Source organism: Neopelma chrysocephalum, unplaced genomic scaffold, assembly GCF_003984885.1.
Source record: "Neopelma chrysocephalum unplaced genomic scaffold, ASM398488v2 Primary Assembly neopelma1_97, whole genome shotgun sequence".
NCBI classification, from domain to species: domain Eukaryota; kingdom Metazoa; phylum Chordata; class Aves; order Passeriformes; family Pipridae; genus Neopelma; species Neopelma chrysocephalum.
In genome coordinates this window covers 3,335,859-3,355,443 of record NW_020897760.1, presented here as the reverse complement: position 1 = coordinate 3,355,443, position 19,585 = coordinate 3,335,859, and the positions used below count along the sequence as shown (strand labels likewise).

The 19,585-nt window shown below is 39.2% G+C and overlaps 1 protein-coding gene across 2 annotated transcripts in view; it reads left to right on the top strand.

The window, feature by feature from the left end:
- The window catches only part of SLC44A5 (solute carrier family 44 member 5), a 68,598-nt gene extending 50,371 nt beyond the window's left edge, over window positions 1-18,227 (top strand). For both annotated transcript variants that reach the window (XM_027694438.1, XM_027694437.1), the window contains exons 12-22: window positions 2,771-2,870; window positions 3,518-3,610; window positions 4,526-4,613; window positions 6,302-6,564; window positions 7,613-7,707; window positions 8,091-8,194; window positions 9,419-9,492; window positions 10,824-10,894; window positions 11,969-12,057; window positions 12,625-12,709; window positions 14,662-18,227. In XM_027694438.1, coding sequence (XP_027550239.1) covers window positions 2,771-2,870; window positions 3,518-3,610; window positions 4,526-4,613; window positions 6,302-6,564; window positions 7,613-7,707; window positions 8,091-8,194; window positions 9,419-9,492; window positions 10,824-10,894; window positions 11,969-12,057; window positions 12,625-12,709; window positions 14,662-14,774 — 1,175 coding nt within the window. In that variant the 3' untranslated portion in view covers window positions 14,775-18,227. The remainder of the gene's footprint in view (window positions 1-2,770; window positions 2,871-3,517; window positions 3,611-4,525; window positions 4,614-6,301; window positions 6,565-7,612; window positions 7,708-8,090; window positions 8,195-9,418; window positions 9,493-10,823; window positions 10,895-11,968; window positions 12,058-12,624; window positions 12,710-14,661) is intronic.
- The last annotated feature ends 1,358 nt before the right edge of the window (window positions 18,228-19,585 follow it).

Genomic DNA, 19,585 nt, shown 5'->3' with positions numbered 1-19,585 from the left:
GTGCCCTTTAAATTTGGTATCTGTTAATGTATATTCAGGAGAATCAATCAGGGTCTTGCTACAGTTTCTGCCCTGTTAAATCTCCTCCTCTACATATGGTGCTTAGAGAAGCAAACAATTCCATTTCTCTGTATTGTATAAAAATGTGCTTTTTTAAAATGAGACTAGTATATTTGTAAGGGAGATAATGCAATCACAATAGTGATACGAGTGAAAAATTCTTGTGTTATTAGCATTCTACTTCCTGTGTGTTTAGTCTTCATCATGGGGAAGTAGAGGGCAATAATCAAGTTAGTCCTGATGAAGTTGCATAAGGAGGGGTATTTTTCACTCCCAGTTTATTTTTTCTTCCTCTTTGAGGACTCCAGAATTGTGATTAATAACTCACACGAGTAACTACATCTTTGTATCTTAGAGTCATAGAATATACTGAGTTGGGAGGGACCCATCAGGATCATCAAGTCCAACTCCTGGCACTGCACAGATGCCCCAACAATCCCACCATGTGTTTAAGAGCATTGTCCAAATGCATCTTGAGCTCGGGCAGCCTTGGTGCTGTGACCACTGCCCTGGGGAGCCTGTCCAGCCCAACCACCCTCTGGGGAAAGAACCTTTTCCTAATATCCAACCTAACCCTCCCCTGACTCAGCTCCAGCCATTTCCTCAAGACCCATCAGTGGTCACTGGTCTTCACAGAGTGAAGAGATCTGTACCTGCCCCTCTGCTTCACCTCCGGATGTTGACGACCCTAATGAGGTCTCCCCTCAGTTTACGTTCACGTCACTGAATTTTCTTGGAGGCTGATCTAAGACTGTGGAATGAACCATAGCAAATTTCATCACCTTTCTTTTCAAAAGTGCTCCGTTGCCTTCTCCTGCAAGGGCAGTGTATTTAAAACAACATCTTCCTGGAACAAGGCAGCCTGCAGCACACATATTCCTCCCCAAGAAAGGAGAGACAGAAGAGAGAACAAATACCTGTCCAGTATTGCATTCCTGTTACTGTTCTTTTAGAAGGCACACAGACACTTAACTGATGATGACATAACCTAAAACACTGCCTCTCTCTATTGGTAGCTAAATTAATAGAGCAGTAGTATGCTGCTTAAATCTCCTTTCTCTTCTTTGTGTCTTCATTTATTTTTGTGTTGGATCATTGAGCTCATGAGGCATCTTATATAATTGTTGAGGCAGAGATTTTTAATATGCTATCCCTAGAGAATATTGGGACTTTATTATGTTTTTTTCTTCTGACTCTTCAAGCTCTTTTCCTGCCTGATTCCTAGCAGCCAGTGTATAGTTTATCTAGAAGTCAGTGTCACTTTCAGATGAGTAAATGGAGGTACTCAGGAATTAAATTGGTTTTCCAACATCACCCAGCAAAATAAATAGTTAAATATCCTTGAAGAAAGTGTACTTGTAGTCCTAGTCTAGAACTTATCATGTACTGACATGGCTTGCCTTTTTCACAATGTTTGGAACAAGTACCTTAACTTAACAGAGCTGAATTGAAATGAGACCAACTTTAAAGAAACCTGGTTTTATATTTCTTCATGGGAAAATGATATTGAAATGTGTGAAACAAAAACTTTGTTCTGAACAAGGTCTGTGGCTCTGAGCACCAAGCAGTCACTTGCCACCTGCAGTTCTGTTGCCAGGAGTAGTGATAATACTTGGGATTGCAATTTAACATCATCTGTGAGTATCTGGGTCTGATATTCTGAGACTATGTCTGAGCTGTGGGACCTAAAGCCAAGTCTCATGTTCCTTTGCAAATCTCCATACAAGTTTAAGTATATTTACAGATACTGTCCCTTCTGTCTTCCTCTCCCTCCGCAGAACTGCTTGTGTGCATCCACCCACACCTGCTGGACTGGTTTAAATGTTATCTAGCGATCCAAAGGACAAAAAAATTAATGGATATGTCTCAGAGTCAGAGGAGATGTGCTTCAGGCATTAAAGACTGTCTTCTTTAGATGGAAGTCCACAGAATTTTCTTACTTTTTACTGCAGAAGTAGGTTTTAGACCAGCACAAGTAGAAATCAGACAGAAGCAGACCCTTTACCCAGATGAGGGTTATGATTCAAATATTGCTTATAACTAAGAGAGGAATTGTTCTGGAGCATGATGCTCTCAGAGCTCTAACCTCAGAGCAAATGTGTATTATTTCATCAGCACAACTGGAAGGTGAAAATAATTTGTCCAAAACTGTCCGATTGTAGTCTCTTCTTTTTTTTATTTTAACTCAAATGAGGTGAAAGGAGCTCATGTCAGGTTAATGCTGAAACAATATTGATTTTAGTGGATCTAAATTTTAGAACAATAGCACTCAATGAAAAAGTTGTCTCTTCATCCCTTTTTTTTATTGTTATCTAAATGCTACAAATGAGCAGCATTATCATATGAACATGCAAAATACTTGTTTATGAAAAGCAGAATTTGTAAAGGATTAATTGTATCTAAAGCTAGATACTGCAATTACATTAAATTTTTATCTTTGTCTGAGACTTATATGTTCCATTTTTCTTTTAAAAATATAAATGCTAATATCAGGGTCCTGCAAGTTCTGAGTAGCTCTCTGCATCTAGAACTTCCTTGCAGTGGAACTGCATGAAGTGGATTGAAGTTTGAGAGATGCAGTTGGAGAGAGAGAACTGCTCAAGTAGAGAATTTTGTGGAGTTCATGAACAGTAGTGTAAAATACAAGGGAAAAAAAATTACAGAGGTTTGGTTCTTGATAAATCTTACTTTTTTGTTTGTTTGCTTACAGTGATAATACTTTGTGGTGTTGAAGTCATAATCATACTGATGCTGATCTTCCTAAGAAATCGGATCCGGATTGCTATTGCACTGTTGAAGGAAGGTAGTAGGTATGTTTGTCTGATTTTAATACATTTTGTATTCTGTTAAATGATTTCTAGAGTACAGTCTTCTCAAGCTCCATCTTGCAGTACCATGGAACATGCAAGGAAAGTCACGTAGTCACAGGAAGCTGTAAGTGTGTCCTGGCATTGCAAAAACAAGTTGACTGTCTCTGCTCCAAAATAGCTAGCACTTTTAAGGCAGGAAAGGAGCTGGGAACAGAGTTATCAGATACTAAGTAGAACAAGGTAATTTCAGGTCTATAGGAGCTGAAGGAAGAGCATGGGATGAGCAGAGTGGGATAAGGACATAAAAAGTGATGTCTGCAGCAGTCAGCAAGGAAATGTCATGGAAATTTGTCAGTGGCCTGTAAAGAGATGGATATGTGAAACAGTCATGAAGAAGGAGAAAGAAGACAGGCTGGAACATGGCAAATTGATGAAGTTCACTGTAGTACTACTGTTGATAAAAGTGGAGTGGTAGAAGTGACAAAGTCAAGATTTGAAGACATTTGAATAAAGTTGTGAGATCCCAGTGCTAGATTATGTTACGACTGTCAACAAGGATCTCAAAGTAAAATTGCTAGAAGAGGACTGATAAAAAGCTTGTTTCTGGAATTGTTGTAGCTTATTGATATGTTTTGTTTCTTTCATAGGGCTATTGGCTATATAATGTCTACACTGTTCTACCCCATCGTCACCTTCATACTCATTGCAATTTGTATTTCCTACTGGGCAGTGACAGCTGTGTATCCTTCTGTGTATCTCTCTGGAGCAAGTCTTCCGGTCTGCAAGACTAGATAATTCGCTGCTATTTCATGTTAATCAAAGCAGTGTTAAGAGGGTTGTTTGGTCACTTAGCGCGTCACGTGCTGATGCACTCTTCCTTGCCACACAATTGCATGTGATGTACAAATTAGTGCATTTAATCTAATTAAAAAGAACTGGACTAAAATTTATGCCAAGGCAGGGGGGATCATACAAGGTATTGTGTACTACTAAAGGTTGACTTCAGGGACTAAAAAGGGCCCTCAGCAAAGAGTGAATATGGTCTTTAAAGTGCTGTGTGCTCTACAGGCCTGGTGTTAACGGTCTCTTAGTTAACTGGGGGTGGAGTGGGCTCTGTATGTGTTTTATTCAGAAAAGTATGAGAAAGGAGTGAGAGAATATACAGTGCACTGTCTTCTCTGAATTGCCTGGCAGCAACCACTGTTTGTTCCCGAACAGCAAGGACTTGGTAAGAATTAAGAGAGGGGAAAACTGCTATTTGAAAACCTCTTGTTCTTTCATTCACAAGGAGGGTCAGAATGTTAATTCATCCTTATGCTCTGTATCTACCACCAAAATACAAACTGTTAAAGAACTACTGCATAATCTGCCTTGTCAAAGATAGATATGCAGGAGAGATAAAGACAACTTTAAAGGTTATATCCTCTGCCCATTCTGGTATGGGGTTATTACAGCTCTGGGATGGAGTTTGCCTTAGTTCTCTAAGTAAAAAGAGTATTCAATCTTGTCTATCAACCCTTCAGATACATCTCTGCATAGCAAGAGAAGTTTTTGTGTTACCTACACAAGTTCTTTAGAGCTCTTTACTCACTGCAGAATCCTAAGTTGCTCAAAGCCTACAGTTCTGTGATTCCTCCTTAAAATATTTCGTTCAGTTTTCTGGCCACATCAGGAGAACCTGTGTATAAAGTCATGGCTAATCAGACACTGTGCAAGTATGCAAACCTGACTTGTGACCCAGAGGTAAGTGTAACAAATATTTACCTATAGTGAGAGCTATACTAGTTGCATTTCCTAATCACTGTTAAAAGGCATTGCTGGTAGAAAATGTGCATATTTTAAGTAATGATTCCTTATGTTAAATCTGAAAATATTACCTAGTGTTCAGGTAACACTTCTTTGTTCAAAGAATTTTACAGACATAAACTAGTTTTTCTGCTAAATTGTCCTGTAAATATTAACTGTTCTAATTTACAGGGCGAGAAAGGAAGACACAGAAATAAAAGTTTATTGGTATTCTTGAATTCATGAGGAGTCTGTTTTGTGGTCTTCCAAAGGCAGTGGTAGTGCTTGAAAGCTGTGCCTCAAACTTGCTCAAGGACTAGCTGTGATTTGAAGCAGAAGTTTAGCTTCCTTTGGCACAGTAATTACCTTTAGGAAGCTCCAGAAATATTTGTCTTGTTTAATCTAAATTTTGCCTTCAGTCAAAAATTTTTACTTGACTGGGTTTGAATTTAAGGATGTTTATTAAACTAGAAATATTTATCAAATGTTATGCACCTGGGGAAGAATAACCCCACACACCAGCACAGGCTGGAGAGCAGCTCTGCAGAGAAGGACCTGGTGGTCGTGGTGGATGACAAACTGTCCCTGACCAGCAGTGTGTCCTGGGGGCTAAGGAGGCCAGTGGGATCCTGAATTGCATTAGGAAGAGCATTGGCAGCAGCTCAGGGAGGGTATCCTTCCCCTCTGCTCAGCCCTGTGAGGCACATCTGCAGTGCTGTGTCCAGTTCTGGGCTCCTCAGGACAGGGGGGACATGGAGCTCCTGGAGTGGATCCAGCAGAGGCTGCAGAGATTATGAGGGGACTGGAGCATCTCCCTTATGAGGAAAGGCTGAGGGAGCTGGGGCTGTCCAGTCTCAAGAGGAGACGCTGAGAGGGGACCTCATCCATGTCTGTCAGTGTCTGCAGGGAGGAGTCAGAGGATGGAGCAGACTCTGCTCAGGGGTGCCCAGCAATGGGACAAGAGGAACGGCTAGGAGCTGATGCATTAAATTCCAGTATACTGCTGTGATTTTGTATATACCAAAGAATTCCTCACCCTGCTGATATCTGAATGCTGCAAAAGAAAGTAATGAGAATTGGTATGGTTTTATTTCATGCCCAAACCAAGCAAATACATGAAATGAACAATAGAAATAGCGAGAAGTAATTAAATGTAAAGACTGCTCCTCTTTTAATAGTCTGAGGTACGTAAGGAAAGTTGTGAACACATCCACAGTTTGTATGAAATGGCATAGCTCAGTTGTTTTCGTTTCAACTGTGATGATTTACCTAAATGTCAGATTTGGCCTCTAGTTTTCAAATAAATATATTTTTTTTAACGTGAGCAGATTTTCCTTAACAAAACTGAAGTGTTTATGTATCTTAAAAGTATATTTCTGAAATTCAAATTCCATTTATGTAGGTTTCAGGCATGTGGTGAACAACCCTGTTTGCTAACACCTAGTTTAAAGTTAAGCATCTCATAAGTCATTGATATGAATCCTTGAATATGTAAACAGGTTACGTAGTGCTGGAGTGCAGTGTTTAATGAACTAATGAAACATCAAGCAGAATTATGTCATTTAAATTAACCCGCTAAACTTCAGAGGCTGTGTACACAGAATGCATTGCTTATGATTGTGTTGTTTATTTTTCTTTCTATTCAGACATTTAACACAACCAATGTGACTAAGTTGTGCCCGGGTGCTCAGTGTACTTTTGCTTTTTATGGAGGAGAAAGCCTGTACCATAAGTACATCTTCATCTTCCAGTTAGCCAATGCCTTTGTCTTTCTCTGGCTGGTGAATTTTGCAATTGCACTAGGTCAGTGTACTCTTGCTGGTGCCTTTGCCTCTTATTACTGGGCCTATCGAAAACCAGCTGATATTCCACTGTGGCCGCTCTTCTCTTCATTTGGACGAGCAATACGGTAAGAATGGAGCTGGATGTGAGCCTGGTCATGTATCCAACAAGTGCTGTTTGTACATCTATGGAAGCCAGTCTTAGAATATCAGATGAAAATGATTAGTCAGCATCGTGGTTTAATCTCTGTAGCAACCAAGCCCCCACAGCCACTCACTCACTCCTCCACAGTGGGATGGGGGAGAGAATCCAAAGGGTGAAGGTGTGAAAACACATGGGCTGAGATAAAGACAGTTTAATAGGTAAAGGAAGGCCACGTGCACAAGCAAAGCAAAACAAGGAATTCATTCCCCATTTCCCATGGGCAGGCAGGCATTCAGCCATCCCCAGGACAGCAGGGCTTCATCGTGCATAGCAGTGACTTGGGAAGACAAACTCTGGAACTCCAAACATCTCCCTCTTCCTCCTTCTGCCAGCTATTACTGCTGAGCATGACACCGTATGGTGTGAGATACCCTTGATGACAGCTGGGGTCAGCCATCCTGGCCATGTCCCCTCCCAGCTCCTCGAGCACCCCCAGCCTGCTCGCTGGCAGGGAAGGGTGAGGAGCAGAACAGCAAGTGCAGCTCAACAGGAGCTAAAACATGGCTGTGTTATCTGCACTGTCTTGCTCACAAATGAAAATATAGGATAGCACAAGCTTCTCTGAAGAAAACTAACTCTAGTCCATCCAAAACCAGTAGTCAGGAAAATGTACTTGTTAGGAGAAGGCTGAATCCTGTAGCCCAGGATCCTGTACCCCTCCAAGGCTGCTGCAGCTCCCTGTCTCTAGGTTCAACCTAAGGCTGAGCAGGTGCTCCCAGTAAACGCACGCACCAAATACTTGTATATAGCACATAAATACACAGATTGACAGACAGACACAGCACTGAAAAACACCAGCAGCACCAATGGCTTCAACCTATTTGGCAGATCAGAATGAAGGTCCATTAGTTTATGGAATTTCCACTAATGGACCTTCCTCCACTTACGATTTTATTTATATATACATACACATGCACATACATGTATTGTACTTATACACAGGTGTGTGACATAAATATATTTTGTTTTAGATACCACACAGGTTCGCTGGCATTCGGCGCCTTAATTCTTGCAATTGTCCAGCTTATTAGAGTAATACTGGAGTACTTGGATCACAAACTGAAAGGTGAGGTTTATGAATCTGCTGTAGGTTGGTAAGACCTCCTTTGCTAAATTACTTCTTTACTTTTCCAAGTGTTTTTTAGCAATGAGAAGAGATTAATTCCACATTATCCATTGTAGTTTCATTTGAAACTGGTAAATTTGTGCTAATTTACTCAAATTGAGTCTATGTTCTTTGGAATGTAATATAAAGTTCAAGTAAAATGTGAATCTGATCTAATTGAAAGCTAGTGAGATAAATTTGGTCGAGAAAGAGAGTCCATACCTAGAAGGAAAGAAACAATGTTTCTGCTTTTGTCACAATTAAAAATTTTTTTAATAGCTTTCTACATTCTGAAGATGATTTATGAGTTCTATGTATGATGTATTCTCTCCTGGTTTTTTTAGGTACTCAGAACTCCTTCACTAGATTTCTACTCTGCTGCCTCAAGTGCTGTTTCTGGTGTTTGGAAAAATTCTTAAAATTTATAAACAGAAATGCCTACATCATGGTATGTGCCATGTCTACATGTGGTCTACCCTATCTGGGACGCATAAATACCCTAGCCACTACTAGTTGGTCAACAGTCAGCAGTACTTGAATCTGCTGAATAAATAGTGGGATTTATGGGAGTTTTCAGGACATACATGTGGTTATACCATGAAAAAAAAAGATTTTTTTTTCTTCTAATCTCAGCTTCTTTTTATGCCTGTCTTTGTGTATCACCCCCGCCCCCAAAGCAAGTGGGAAGGGATGGCATAACTGGTTAACTCTCCCTCTGATTCAGCAGTTGAGATACTGATTTCAACAAGGGTATTACCTTTTTTCATATTGCATGTTGATGACACTTCTGTTTGGAGGCAGTGTTTGAATAAGGAAGTCAGAAGGCATGTGATAACTGTATTTCCACCTGGAAGTTAAAAGCACAAATTCTACTTGCAGCAGCAGTGATATTTCTCTAAAATAACCCTTCTTAGCTTCCAGATAAGAGAAATTTGAAATTTTCACATAAATAAACACAGATTTAAGCCTAGGATGTTCTGACTTGAAGCGATTTCAGTGATTGAATGGTATGGTCACAGACTTCTTGTCTCAAAGGAGGTGGCTGTAGTGGGTCCATTATAACCTGTGTTCCTGCAATTGATGTTTCAAATTAAGGCTATCTTGAAGAGGAAGTATTGTTTTTGACAGTCTTTACAGTTGATAAACTGTCTGAGATAAGTGTATCTTACCCTTGTGGACACTATTCCAGGAAGAAATGGTTTTGTTCCTGGATAACTTTAGCTGCTTTACTTTACACTGATTTCTTTAGTGAAAGCAGCATATGGTCCAAGAAGGTACCTACAGGAGTCAGCTCACTTCAACTCTACAAGTGCCTATTGCTTTCCACTGACTATAAATCTAATATAGGTAACTAGCAAAGGGAGAAGAATCCCTCAGTGAGTACCTTTTTTGCTCTGCTTGGCAAACTGAATACTGAGTCTACTGCCTGCAAGATCACAAGGGGTGACATGCTCATCACCAGGTGATTTGAAGGGGAAAGGTGGATAATACTCTGTCCCAACCTGGTGGGAAGCATTGAGAAGTAGTAGGTGACTGGGGGAAGTGCTTTATGTTCATCTGAGTTTGAAGGCCATATATTAGAGAAAATTATGCATTACATGCAGGAAGATTCTGGCATACAAGGAGGTATCCTAGTTATTTTAAATGCCTAATAGCTACTATTATTTTGCAGATTGCCATATATGGTAAAAACTTCTGCACCTCGGCAAGGGACGCATTCTATTTGCTCATGCGGAATGTGGTGAGGTAAGGGACCATCTCCCAGTCCTTGGAAATGTCAGGAGTTTCCGCTGTTGCACTCTGAAGACGCACTTCTTTCCTCTCATATATCTCCTCCAAATACTGCTGTGAGCTGCTCTGTCCTCAGCCGTGGCCCTCACTATTACTCAGTGTGTAACAGCAGGCTGTCCAGCCTGTACAGTAACTTGTGCAAAGTTGATTTAATCTCACAGGTTTGTTGTGATTGCTCCTTTAAATTCATAAGTACCCAGTAGATTGTCATAATGCCTCCAAGAAATCAGTGGTGCCCTTGAGAGGAGATCTGTGGATACACAGGAATGGGATGCTCATTGTCTGCCATGTGTGTTTCTTGAGCTTTGGTCCACTTACTGTCTGGGATAAGGAAAGCAGAAAGACTTAAGCTTTCTGAATGAATCTGAAGACTTATGGGGTGTCAGACAGTGGAAGTAAAGAAGAGAGAGTACTTCGCTTTCAAAAAGAGTATCTTTTCCGTAACCATATCTCTCCTGGTGCTAGGAACTGTCCTGCCCTTTTCTCCACTATCAAGTCTGCTGCAAAACTCCCTGTTCTCATCAGTACTTTCCTTCGTTGTGTCTGGCTCTTCCTTTACTACTGTGAGGTCAAAAAACAATGGGAGAATAACTTAGGAGCAGGCCATGTTGATGCAACAGCAGACAGTCTAATTACCAAGCAAGAGACACAGTAGAACTAGTTAGGTGGTTTAGATTATAAAGTGAAGGACTGGGAGGAGGAGAGAAATGGAGGGGGAGGCTGAAGGAGAAGATGGAAATGATGCTTCAGGAAGAACAGGAAAGGATTGGAGATGGGACAATAGAGTGCTTTCACTGTGTTAGCCTGCACTAATATCAGGGCAGTGATGTCCACACCGTGTAGTGCCTATGCAATAGAAAAGGTGGCTTCGTTTCCTGACAGATTATCATCTCTCTGTCCTCTGTGATTTTGCTCTTAATCAGTAAAAGCAATATCTAAAAGCCAGGCATATAATTCTATTGTTTCAAATGAAGATGTTTTATCTTGTGTATTTTGCGAAATCTGAATTCTGACATATTAATGGTGATCGGACTCTTTAGTAGTTCTTAATGTTTATTTTTCATGGTAGCCAGTGCTGTATATTACTATATCCATAGACCTCAGTGCTGTGAAGAGTTTGATGATACAAAGCTCATTTCAGCTCATCTGTATTGTTGTGCTGTCAGCCTGTGAAATCAGCAGAAGACAGCTTCTGGTCATGTTTTGCCATATACATAGATTTAAGGAGAAAGAATACAAATGTCTGTTCTGTGATGAGTATGTATCATTTATCTTTTGCTGAACAGAGTTGCAGTTCTGGACAAAGTTACAGACTTCCTTTTATTCCTGGGGAAAATTCTTGTTGCTGGTGGTGTAGGTAAGCTAATTGATTTTTTTCTGAGTTGTGTGTTCTAGTTTGTGGTACCTACAAGCATGGCTGCTGTAATCATATATGCTTAATTAAGAGCTGGAGGTTCTCATCAGTCTGACTGTTTGGAAATCTGTTCCTGTGTTTCTAGAATTTGCAAGATTGAACTAAAATATTTTTTTCCTTTTTTTTTCCCCCTTCTCCCCCCTCCCAAGCCCCTCATGTGCCTTGACAGCATCTTTTCCTTAATTGCTTTTACAGCTCTTCTGTGTGTGTGGCTGGCACAAAGTCTTCTGCAGCCACAGCATCATAGTTGGATCAAAACAAATTCACACCCAATAAGTCAGCCGCAGTCAGTTCTCCTTTCTTAAGAACTGCACAAAATTGCAAATGAGATTCACTTGGTAGCAGACAACATGCCTAGAAGAGGTGTTTCAGGTCTGCAGGAGATGGGCCAGAAGCTCTGCTGTATTCTAGGCCATTAAAACTATAAGCTAGAGTAAAAGAAATAGAATATTTCTGGCATTCTTATAGGATTTTCTTGATTATCAGTAAATATCAAAATAGATTACTCATGGTTTTCTGTGACAGAAAAGTGGTTTTCTGTTTTTTAAATGAAACAATTTCAGAAATTCAGGTTGGCAGTATTCCCTTTCGTTTTTTTTTAAATTGTCACAGCAGTTTTAAAAAACCATTTTACAAATAACCATATTTTGCATTCCGTATACCTTAAAAGATAACTAATTAATTATATTTTAATAAAAAATTGAAAACTAGTACCAAGAACTCATCTAAAATATTTTGTCATTACTGTAGAATTACATAATTTATTAATTTTGCTATTAAATTCAGTAGGATGATGAAACAGACCAATTCATTAAAATATTTCTGAGCCCATGAATATTTTTATGGTAATGAATTCATTTACATGTCTCTTCTGTTAGATAATTAGTATTGCGGAATTTATTGTTTACAAACTTTTATTTAAACCAACCTTGGATCTGTTGTCTGTCTCGTCCATTCTTTAGATGTTAGGAAATAAGGGCTAGCATGGAAGTCACTAATTGCCTGTGCTTCTTGCAGGTGTCCTTGCATTCTTTTTCTTCACACAGAAAATACCAATCTTTGCACAGGAAGTGCCAACATTAAATTACTACTGGGTACCATTGTTGGTAAGGCAACCGTCTAATCTTCTGAACGCTGGGGGCTGTTCGAGGTGCTCAGAGTGCTCAGGGCATGGTCTGATCACAACTTCTGTGGTCAGCCTCTCGGTGGCGTAGTATCCACTGAGGTGAGGACTGATCTGCTCTGCTGCAGTCCTCGGGATCCTTCAGGCAGAAGTGGCAGTGCAGTGACTCTGCATCTTAGACTTCCCAGACAATAAAGGCTGGTGGTGAGGCACTGATGGCAGGGTGGCTTCTAATGGAAGGGATGTGCAATGTATTTCCAGGATGAGTGTTTCTTGAAGGAGTCCAGAATATTCTTGGCATATATTCTCTTTGGAGGTTGAAATAATTCTGTTTTGGCATCTGGAAAATGAGCGGCTACTGCATGTTAGAATGCAGTGTCTTGACCCTGTGATCACTGTTCACAGCACTAGAAACCTTTGGTAGAAATACAGAGCTGACATTAAATTCTCCCAAATTTGCTTAGCAGACTAGGCTTCTGACTTGTGTTGATAGTGCCACATTGGCACCAAAAGAAGTTTGGGCGTTTATTGTGGTGTTTTTTTATTTTAGACAGTCATCATTGGCTCCTACCTAGTTGCACACGGGTTCTTCAGTGTCTATGCAATGTGTGTCGACACGCTTTTCCTCTGCTTCTGTAAGTACTACCTTTTCTTTCAGTAATACCTGCAAGTCATGGAAGGGGGAGTAGAAAACCACCTTGTCCCTTCCTTACAGAATTCTGGTGGCATACTGGCAGACTGTGAAAAATTAGCAGCTTCTTTTTTTCAGATACTCTCCTTGATGCATTCTGTTTTAGTATTCAAATTTAATTAGTTTAAAAAACGTAAGGTAGCTTCATGGTTCATGGTGGTACCTGGCTTTTGTCTTTCAGATGTTCCTTAAATTTCAGTAAGTTTGCTTCAGGGTGCTTTGTGAAGAACCCTGTACAGTATTGATTCACTTAAACTTCTTGATAATAACAGATATATTGTTTGGTATGTGTACTTTGTTTTCAGCATAATAACCCTGAACAAAGTATTATGCTGAATCACCTTAAGAATTCTGTAAAATATCACTTGAAACTATTTGTCCCTTGGACCCCCGATGGCAAGCAATCATGGGCACTGTCATAGGGACAGAGCATACTAAAATTACAAAAGAAATCTGTTGGTCTCAAATTAGGACATGATTATAAGAAGTGGATGTCCTTAGTATATAATACCTTCCCTGTGCTAGATTTTTCTATAATGAAATTCATTCTGATAGGTCAGTGTAGAAGTTACATGGTAGTGATTGGTCTTGCAACTGGCAAATTTGATAATACTAAGGGAATACTGAAATAGACATAAGCTTGACTTTCATATATATGCACAGTAGATTACTGAGATGAGATAAACTCACTTTAGCTGTGCTTCCCTGAAAACTGAGGTTAGCAGTGATTCTGGAAAAACTAGGTTGCCAGAGTCACAGGAACAAAATTAGAAAACTGAAAGTTGAGAGCTATGTCCTATTTATCTCAAGTAATGGACCTTGGTTCAATACAAACAGGCAAATATAGCATTAATAACTCTCTGAGAAATAAGCTAAACCATTAATTGTTATTAAACCATAAATTGTTATTTATTTATTTTTTAGTAGTATTTGTGTTTGTGTTAGTACTATTAGTATTCAAATCAGTATTGAAATTTTATTTATTTATTTATTTATTTTGTTATTTAGAAAGAAATGGAATTTAGCAGATTTGTTGGTGCACTCAAAAATTAAAAGATTTTCCTTTAGTTTATGCCAAAGACACAGGGCATATGTTGCCACAGAGATATATTAGGATTTCCCTTCTCTAACCTCCTTAGCCACTTCTCAGAACTGGTGCTTTTGTTTTGGCTCTGCAGATCCAGCCTTTGCAGGGTTGCAGTTGCAATGTCTGTGCTTCACTGCACACTCCCTCCCGACTGCCTTTGACGTGTAATTGGTCACTGGTCTGTGACTGCTGCATGGCACCAGCTGGGCTGAATCCTGACCAGTATCTTAGTCATGACCTTCTGTAGGAAAAAAGTAATAAGTCTGCCTTGGTTTTTTACATTCATATTCTGTTCTGCTTCCTCTGCTTCCATTCAGTAATGAACAATAGGTCGTATAGAATATTGTGCACTCATGGCAGCAGGTTTTCAAATGAACTTTATCTTAGGAAGTGAAAAAGAGTCCAGTGTTAAAAAGTGCTTAAATCCATAGCTCTCTTTGTGACAAATTTGCTAGCAAGAGGTGTCCAAAATGCCAGGCTTCAGTGGAGGAATGAGAATTTCTGAAAATTTCCACCTATACTGCCAAACCAAAGATCTGGAGAATAAAAAGGATATATTGCTTTCATGTAAAAATGTCTAGATGTTTGTGTCTCTGCTTCATGTAAAACCCCTTGTGATCTGAGAAAATAGAAATTTTAGAGTGTCCTTGATCAAGGACATAATTAATAATACAGCTTAATTGCGTTGATTGAGATTTTTCTTAATGTTAGGTCTTTTACTCTCTCCTTACTTCAGTTCTCTTTGTATCTCTGTGTGTGTGGTTGTACTGCTGTTTCCTTTTTTGACTGCTTTTGCTGTGTAAATTCAGGTGAAGACCTGGAAAGAAATGATGGATCTACAGCAAAACCCTACTTCATGTCAGCTAGCCTCCACCGAATTCTAGGGAAGAAGAAACTAAGCCCTAAGAAGGCAGTGGGATAACATGCACTGAACCTCGACATCAAAAAGTGTCACTTTTAAGCAAAACGTGTATAAAATAGGCAAAAGTAAAAACCGTAAATGATGCTTCTGGTTAATGGGTGATTCTTTTTTTCCTTTTGCTTATATTTAATACAAAAGAGCAACATCAGTAACATTTAACTAGTTTAAATGCTTAAACTAACAGCTGTGAAAACAAGGCCACGTTTTAGTTTATAGAGTGCCTATGAAAAGGAAAATGTAAATTTGAAGCTTTTATAAGTCTATAATGATGTTTTAATAATTTTTGTAATACAAGTTGCTGCCTTAGATGACAGCAGTTTTGATAATGTTTCTTTTTATAAGTGTATATTTGTAAAAGAAATTCAGGCAATTTTTTGAAAGCACTAACATATAACCTAATTAGCCATAAAAAAGATAGTATAAGACTCTAGTTAACCTGGAGATGGTACTAAATTTGTAAATATGGTGCTATGATTGTATTTTTTTGTACAAGCTGGTTCACAGCTATTTAAACTGTGATTATACATGCATTAATGATTCCCTACACTGAAAAACGTAGTGATATTTTAATCACATCCACAACTGCATCTTTTAAGACATGATGGTACCCTGCAGGTCCTCAAAGAAGGAAGTCAGAAAAGACTTCAGTTGATACTGCTTAAAGTGAAGTTTTCTGTAAGTTGTGCTTAAAAGATGATGTAACTGAGAGAAGGTCCCACTGCACTTGAAGTGATTTGTGGTTCACACAAATGAGGTTTCATCTGGTACAAGATGGTGAATGTATAATTTTTAGCTGATGTCTAAGAGAGATGCACGTGTTAATATTAATATCCCCCTATCTCTGACAAGTCTCTGAATGTGTTCTATGTTGCAAGGAAGTTGAGCTTCACTGAAAGGAAAACCAAATACAAGTCTTTTTTTCCTTGAAAGAAAGTCTTTGCCGTGTGTGTGTGCACAAGGAGTTCCATTGCCTCTGCCCAGCTCAGAAGGGCTCTTTACCAAGCCATTGGAACAACTGTGCAGCTGCTGAGGGCCAAGGGTGCACTTTCTGCACGTCTTCAGGCTCCCAGTGGCTCACATGGTAAGGTATTAGGACATTGAACTCAAGTCTTCTCATGATACAGGATTAATTATTTGGCTACTGAGAGATGCTCTGAAAGATTTAGTTTGCTTTTTGATTATTAAATTTGCCCAGTCATTAGTACAAAGTCATTAATGCATTTAACATTCTTTGTGGTTTATGACCCTCCCACTGCAGTTAAGTAACAGCTCTGCTGATGGAAAAAGTCCAGCACTGAAGCGCTTCTCAAGTCTGTTAGTTCCAGGAGCTGAACCGAAAAGGTTTTAATTTATTAGTCTCCTGGGGGATCAAGGACCATACTGAGACCTGCCCCTAGTTTTCATGGATTCCACTGTACTAAGTTATTTCAGTACTGTCCGCTTTCCAGGAGTGACGTGTGCCATACATTTGCCAGTTCTATGACAGGAGTTCAGCACCTGGAAATACTTTTCTAGCCCTAGGAGTCGATTGGTGTCACAAAAAGAAAGGCAAATTCTTCTTCAGATGATTTGAAGGCAAGTTTCTGGGCAAAATGTACTGGCCATGCCCATCCCAGTGGGATTTTGCTCTCTGACGTACAGCTCCAGTTTATGATGGCTGTAATTGCTACAAGTGCAGGAACACTGTCCTTTATGCAGCGGGTCTGGGATTGTGGTGATGTGAAAGTAACCTTCACCCACGCACTTGCACTCATGGGCTTGGACGGATCTTGAAATCCTGTGACCTGAGGTGCAGGTGGGAGGGTCCTTGAGAGCATTCTCCGTGGTCCAGTGGGTGCTGCAGCGCTTTTCCTTGAAGCAAAAGTGAGGAGTTCAGTTTAGGATTCAAATAATGTAAAATAAAGGTGTACAGTTTCAAACATAACTACTGATTATGGGCACCTTCAGTTTTTGGTAACCCCTTGTGAGATACCCCAAAGTAAACCTGACTTTCAGAAAGGACTGAGAGCCCTGCCTTTGAGAAAAAAATCAGACTCTTGAGGGATGAAGTTTTTCATCATCATCATCAGTCCTTTCTCATTATGTGCATGGCATGGAATTCACACCCCTGCCATGATTCTAATTTTTTCTGAGAATTAAGTCAGTAACTTTTGAGGGTATGTGTCACCATTCTGTGATTGAAGAAGCTACTGGTCTGATTACAGTCCACCTTCTAAAGCTTTTTTTTTTTTAATGTGATTAATTTGGTGATAAAGAAACTGCATTAAGTAATCTATATTTCTACTGGACTTGAGTGTCTTACTGGGAGCTCAACTGGAAAAGCTTCTGAATACACCTTGCTTTTTTATCATATGAATGTAACCATAGAATTTACTAGGAATAAAACATAATAGAAATAGTATACAGTTATTTGATTAGAAGACTTTTGTAACAAACCTATGCATTTACTAAATGAATTTCTAAAAGTGAAAGTTTTAAATTGTATTATTATTTATATGAAGTAAAAAATATATATGTATAAATTTGCTCTTCTCACTATTTTGTGAAAGTCTTTAGAATGTAAGTGATCATCATTTCTGAGAAGAAAATTTAAAAGCCATTTTCTTAATAATTATGAGAACTGTGAAAATACAAAGCAATACCATGTAGGTTTTGTAATCAATAAATTCAGTAAGTAAATAATAATTATTTAATATTAAAATCGGCTTTTAAAAGATAAATTGCTAATAATTAATAAGTCAAAATTAATGCAAGTATTTACTTGGGAAAGAATCACCTGAGGTATTTTAAGACTGTCTTATTAGAATGGGTCCTAACTTATACCCTGTGGGTCAGAGTTGCAGATGTGCACCACGGAGGAGGTACTGGTATTGACATTTATGGATTTGGACATTTACTTTGTTGCTCGATTTAGTGTAAAATTCAGAATTTCATTTTTTGCTTTAGAGAGTGGAAGACGGGCAAATACGTGGTGTGAGCTTTGCTGCTGAGCCCCCTGGGGCTGCTGCCACAGCGTCCCCCTGGTGCAGAGGCCCAGGCCAGCCCCGACTGACCGGTGGTGGTTCCGTGCCTGCAGGGGAGGGAGGGGAGGACCCAGAACGAGCAGTTGCAGGGTCCTGCCAGGTGCTTTCTCTCCTGGGAGGAACTTTGGGAAGGCAGGTGGCTCTGCAGAAAGACCCTTTTACATGAGTAGAAAGACCCCTTCTCAACATCACAAACAAGCAGAATGTAGAAACCAAGAGATAGTAGAAAACACCCGCTGTCATGACATCCACACACTCGTGTTTGTTTAGTTTGGGTGTGATTCATTGTATGTCCCTAGGCCATATTACTGGATGGCTTTCATTTCCGTGTTTTATACCAAAGTTTTAATGTCAAGCCTTCAAATTTTGTAAAAAAAAAAAAAAAAAAAAAAGAAAAAGTAACCACAGAAACAAAACAAAGAAACAAGAAGATGGGATCATTTCTTCTGCAGGAGGGAGGGTGTTTCCTAATAGTATTCAGCAGCTGATTCTTGGATGTTACAAGGATGCTGAATTTTCTTCTAAATGTTGGTATTTAATGAAATATTTTACTATTGCATGTTCTGCTGTAGAACGGGAAAAATATTTTGGCAGATGCAATGTCAGGCTGATTCTGAGATGGTCAGTAAGTGTTCTTCCACAAATGGACTGTCAGAGAAGTGATTATGAAGAATAAACTGACTGGTTTTGAGTAATGCAGAATGTCTCCCTTTGACCAGTTGCTCAGCCTGAACAGCTGCGTCCTTGCAGACAAAGTGCCTTACTGGCTGTTACTTTACCTGGGTTACATTTTGAAATTTATTCATACCATGTAGACCACAAAACAAAATGCTAGGTAGGAAAACCAACACTCTTTGTTTCAAATTAACTGACAGAAAATGAATTGTAGGAAGGATGTCAGATGTGTTTGGACTGCATGATGCAGCACTCACAATTTCCCTGTTGCTGTTGTCAGATCATGAAAGTTGACAGTGTGGTCCGGGAGAAAACCTGACAATTTGGGTGTTACAAATAATCAAATAAAAACAATGCAAGACTGTTCCATTTTTTTATAGTAGATTTTTTTAATAGCTTTAATTTCTGTTATAGTGGACTTCTGAGTAGGGCCTATTCTGCTTTTGGTTACAATGATCGTGTGTGTTGTACTTGTGTAACTGTGGGGAGAACTGGGCTCTTGCTACTTAAAACAGAAGGAATAAAGCTAACAAACATATTACTGTAATACATCCATTTGCGTGTTTATAAGCATAAAGTTCATTTTCCATTTCAAGACTGATAATTTCCTATTATGGAAGTGTTTTATAAATTGTTCAAAATTTTTAAGCTTTTGATACAGGCAATGATTTTTGAGGTAATATGTAATTTGTACTGCACTGTAAACAATTAGAAAGGTAACTCTTCATGTACAAGTAACACTAGTACTACTAATATTAAAATTGTCTGTTACTCTATGCTACAATATGTCCACATGTATTTGTCCCAGATAATGAGTAAACTATAAAAATGGCTCTTCAAGGTTTAAGAAATGAAAGGGAGGTTACTGTTCCATTAATGTGATTCTTAAGGTTGTATTATCTTGCCAAAACCAAATTAACACGAGCACGAGGGTTCGAGCTCTAAACCCTGTTGCTTCTGCTGTGCAGAAATAGATAGGTATTGTTTAAATATCTTTGATAACGAAAGTGCTTAATTTTGTTGTTACTTCGCCGTTTTACAGTTCTTGGGGATTGTTCTAATAAAAATTTCGATATAAACCGGAGTGCGTCTGCACCGCGCCGGGCTGTTCGC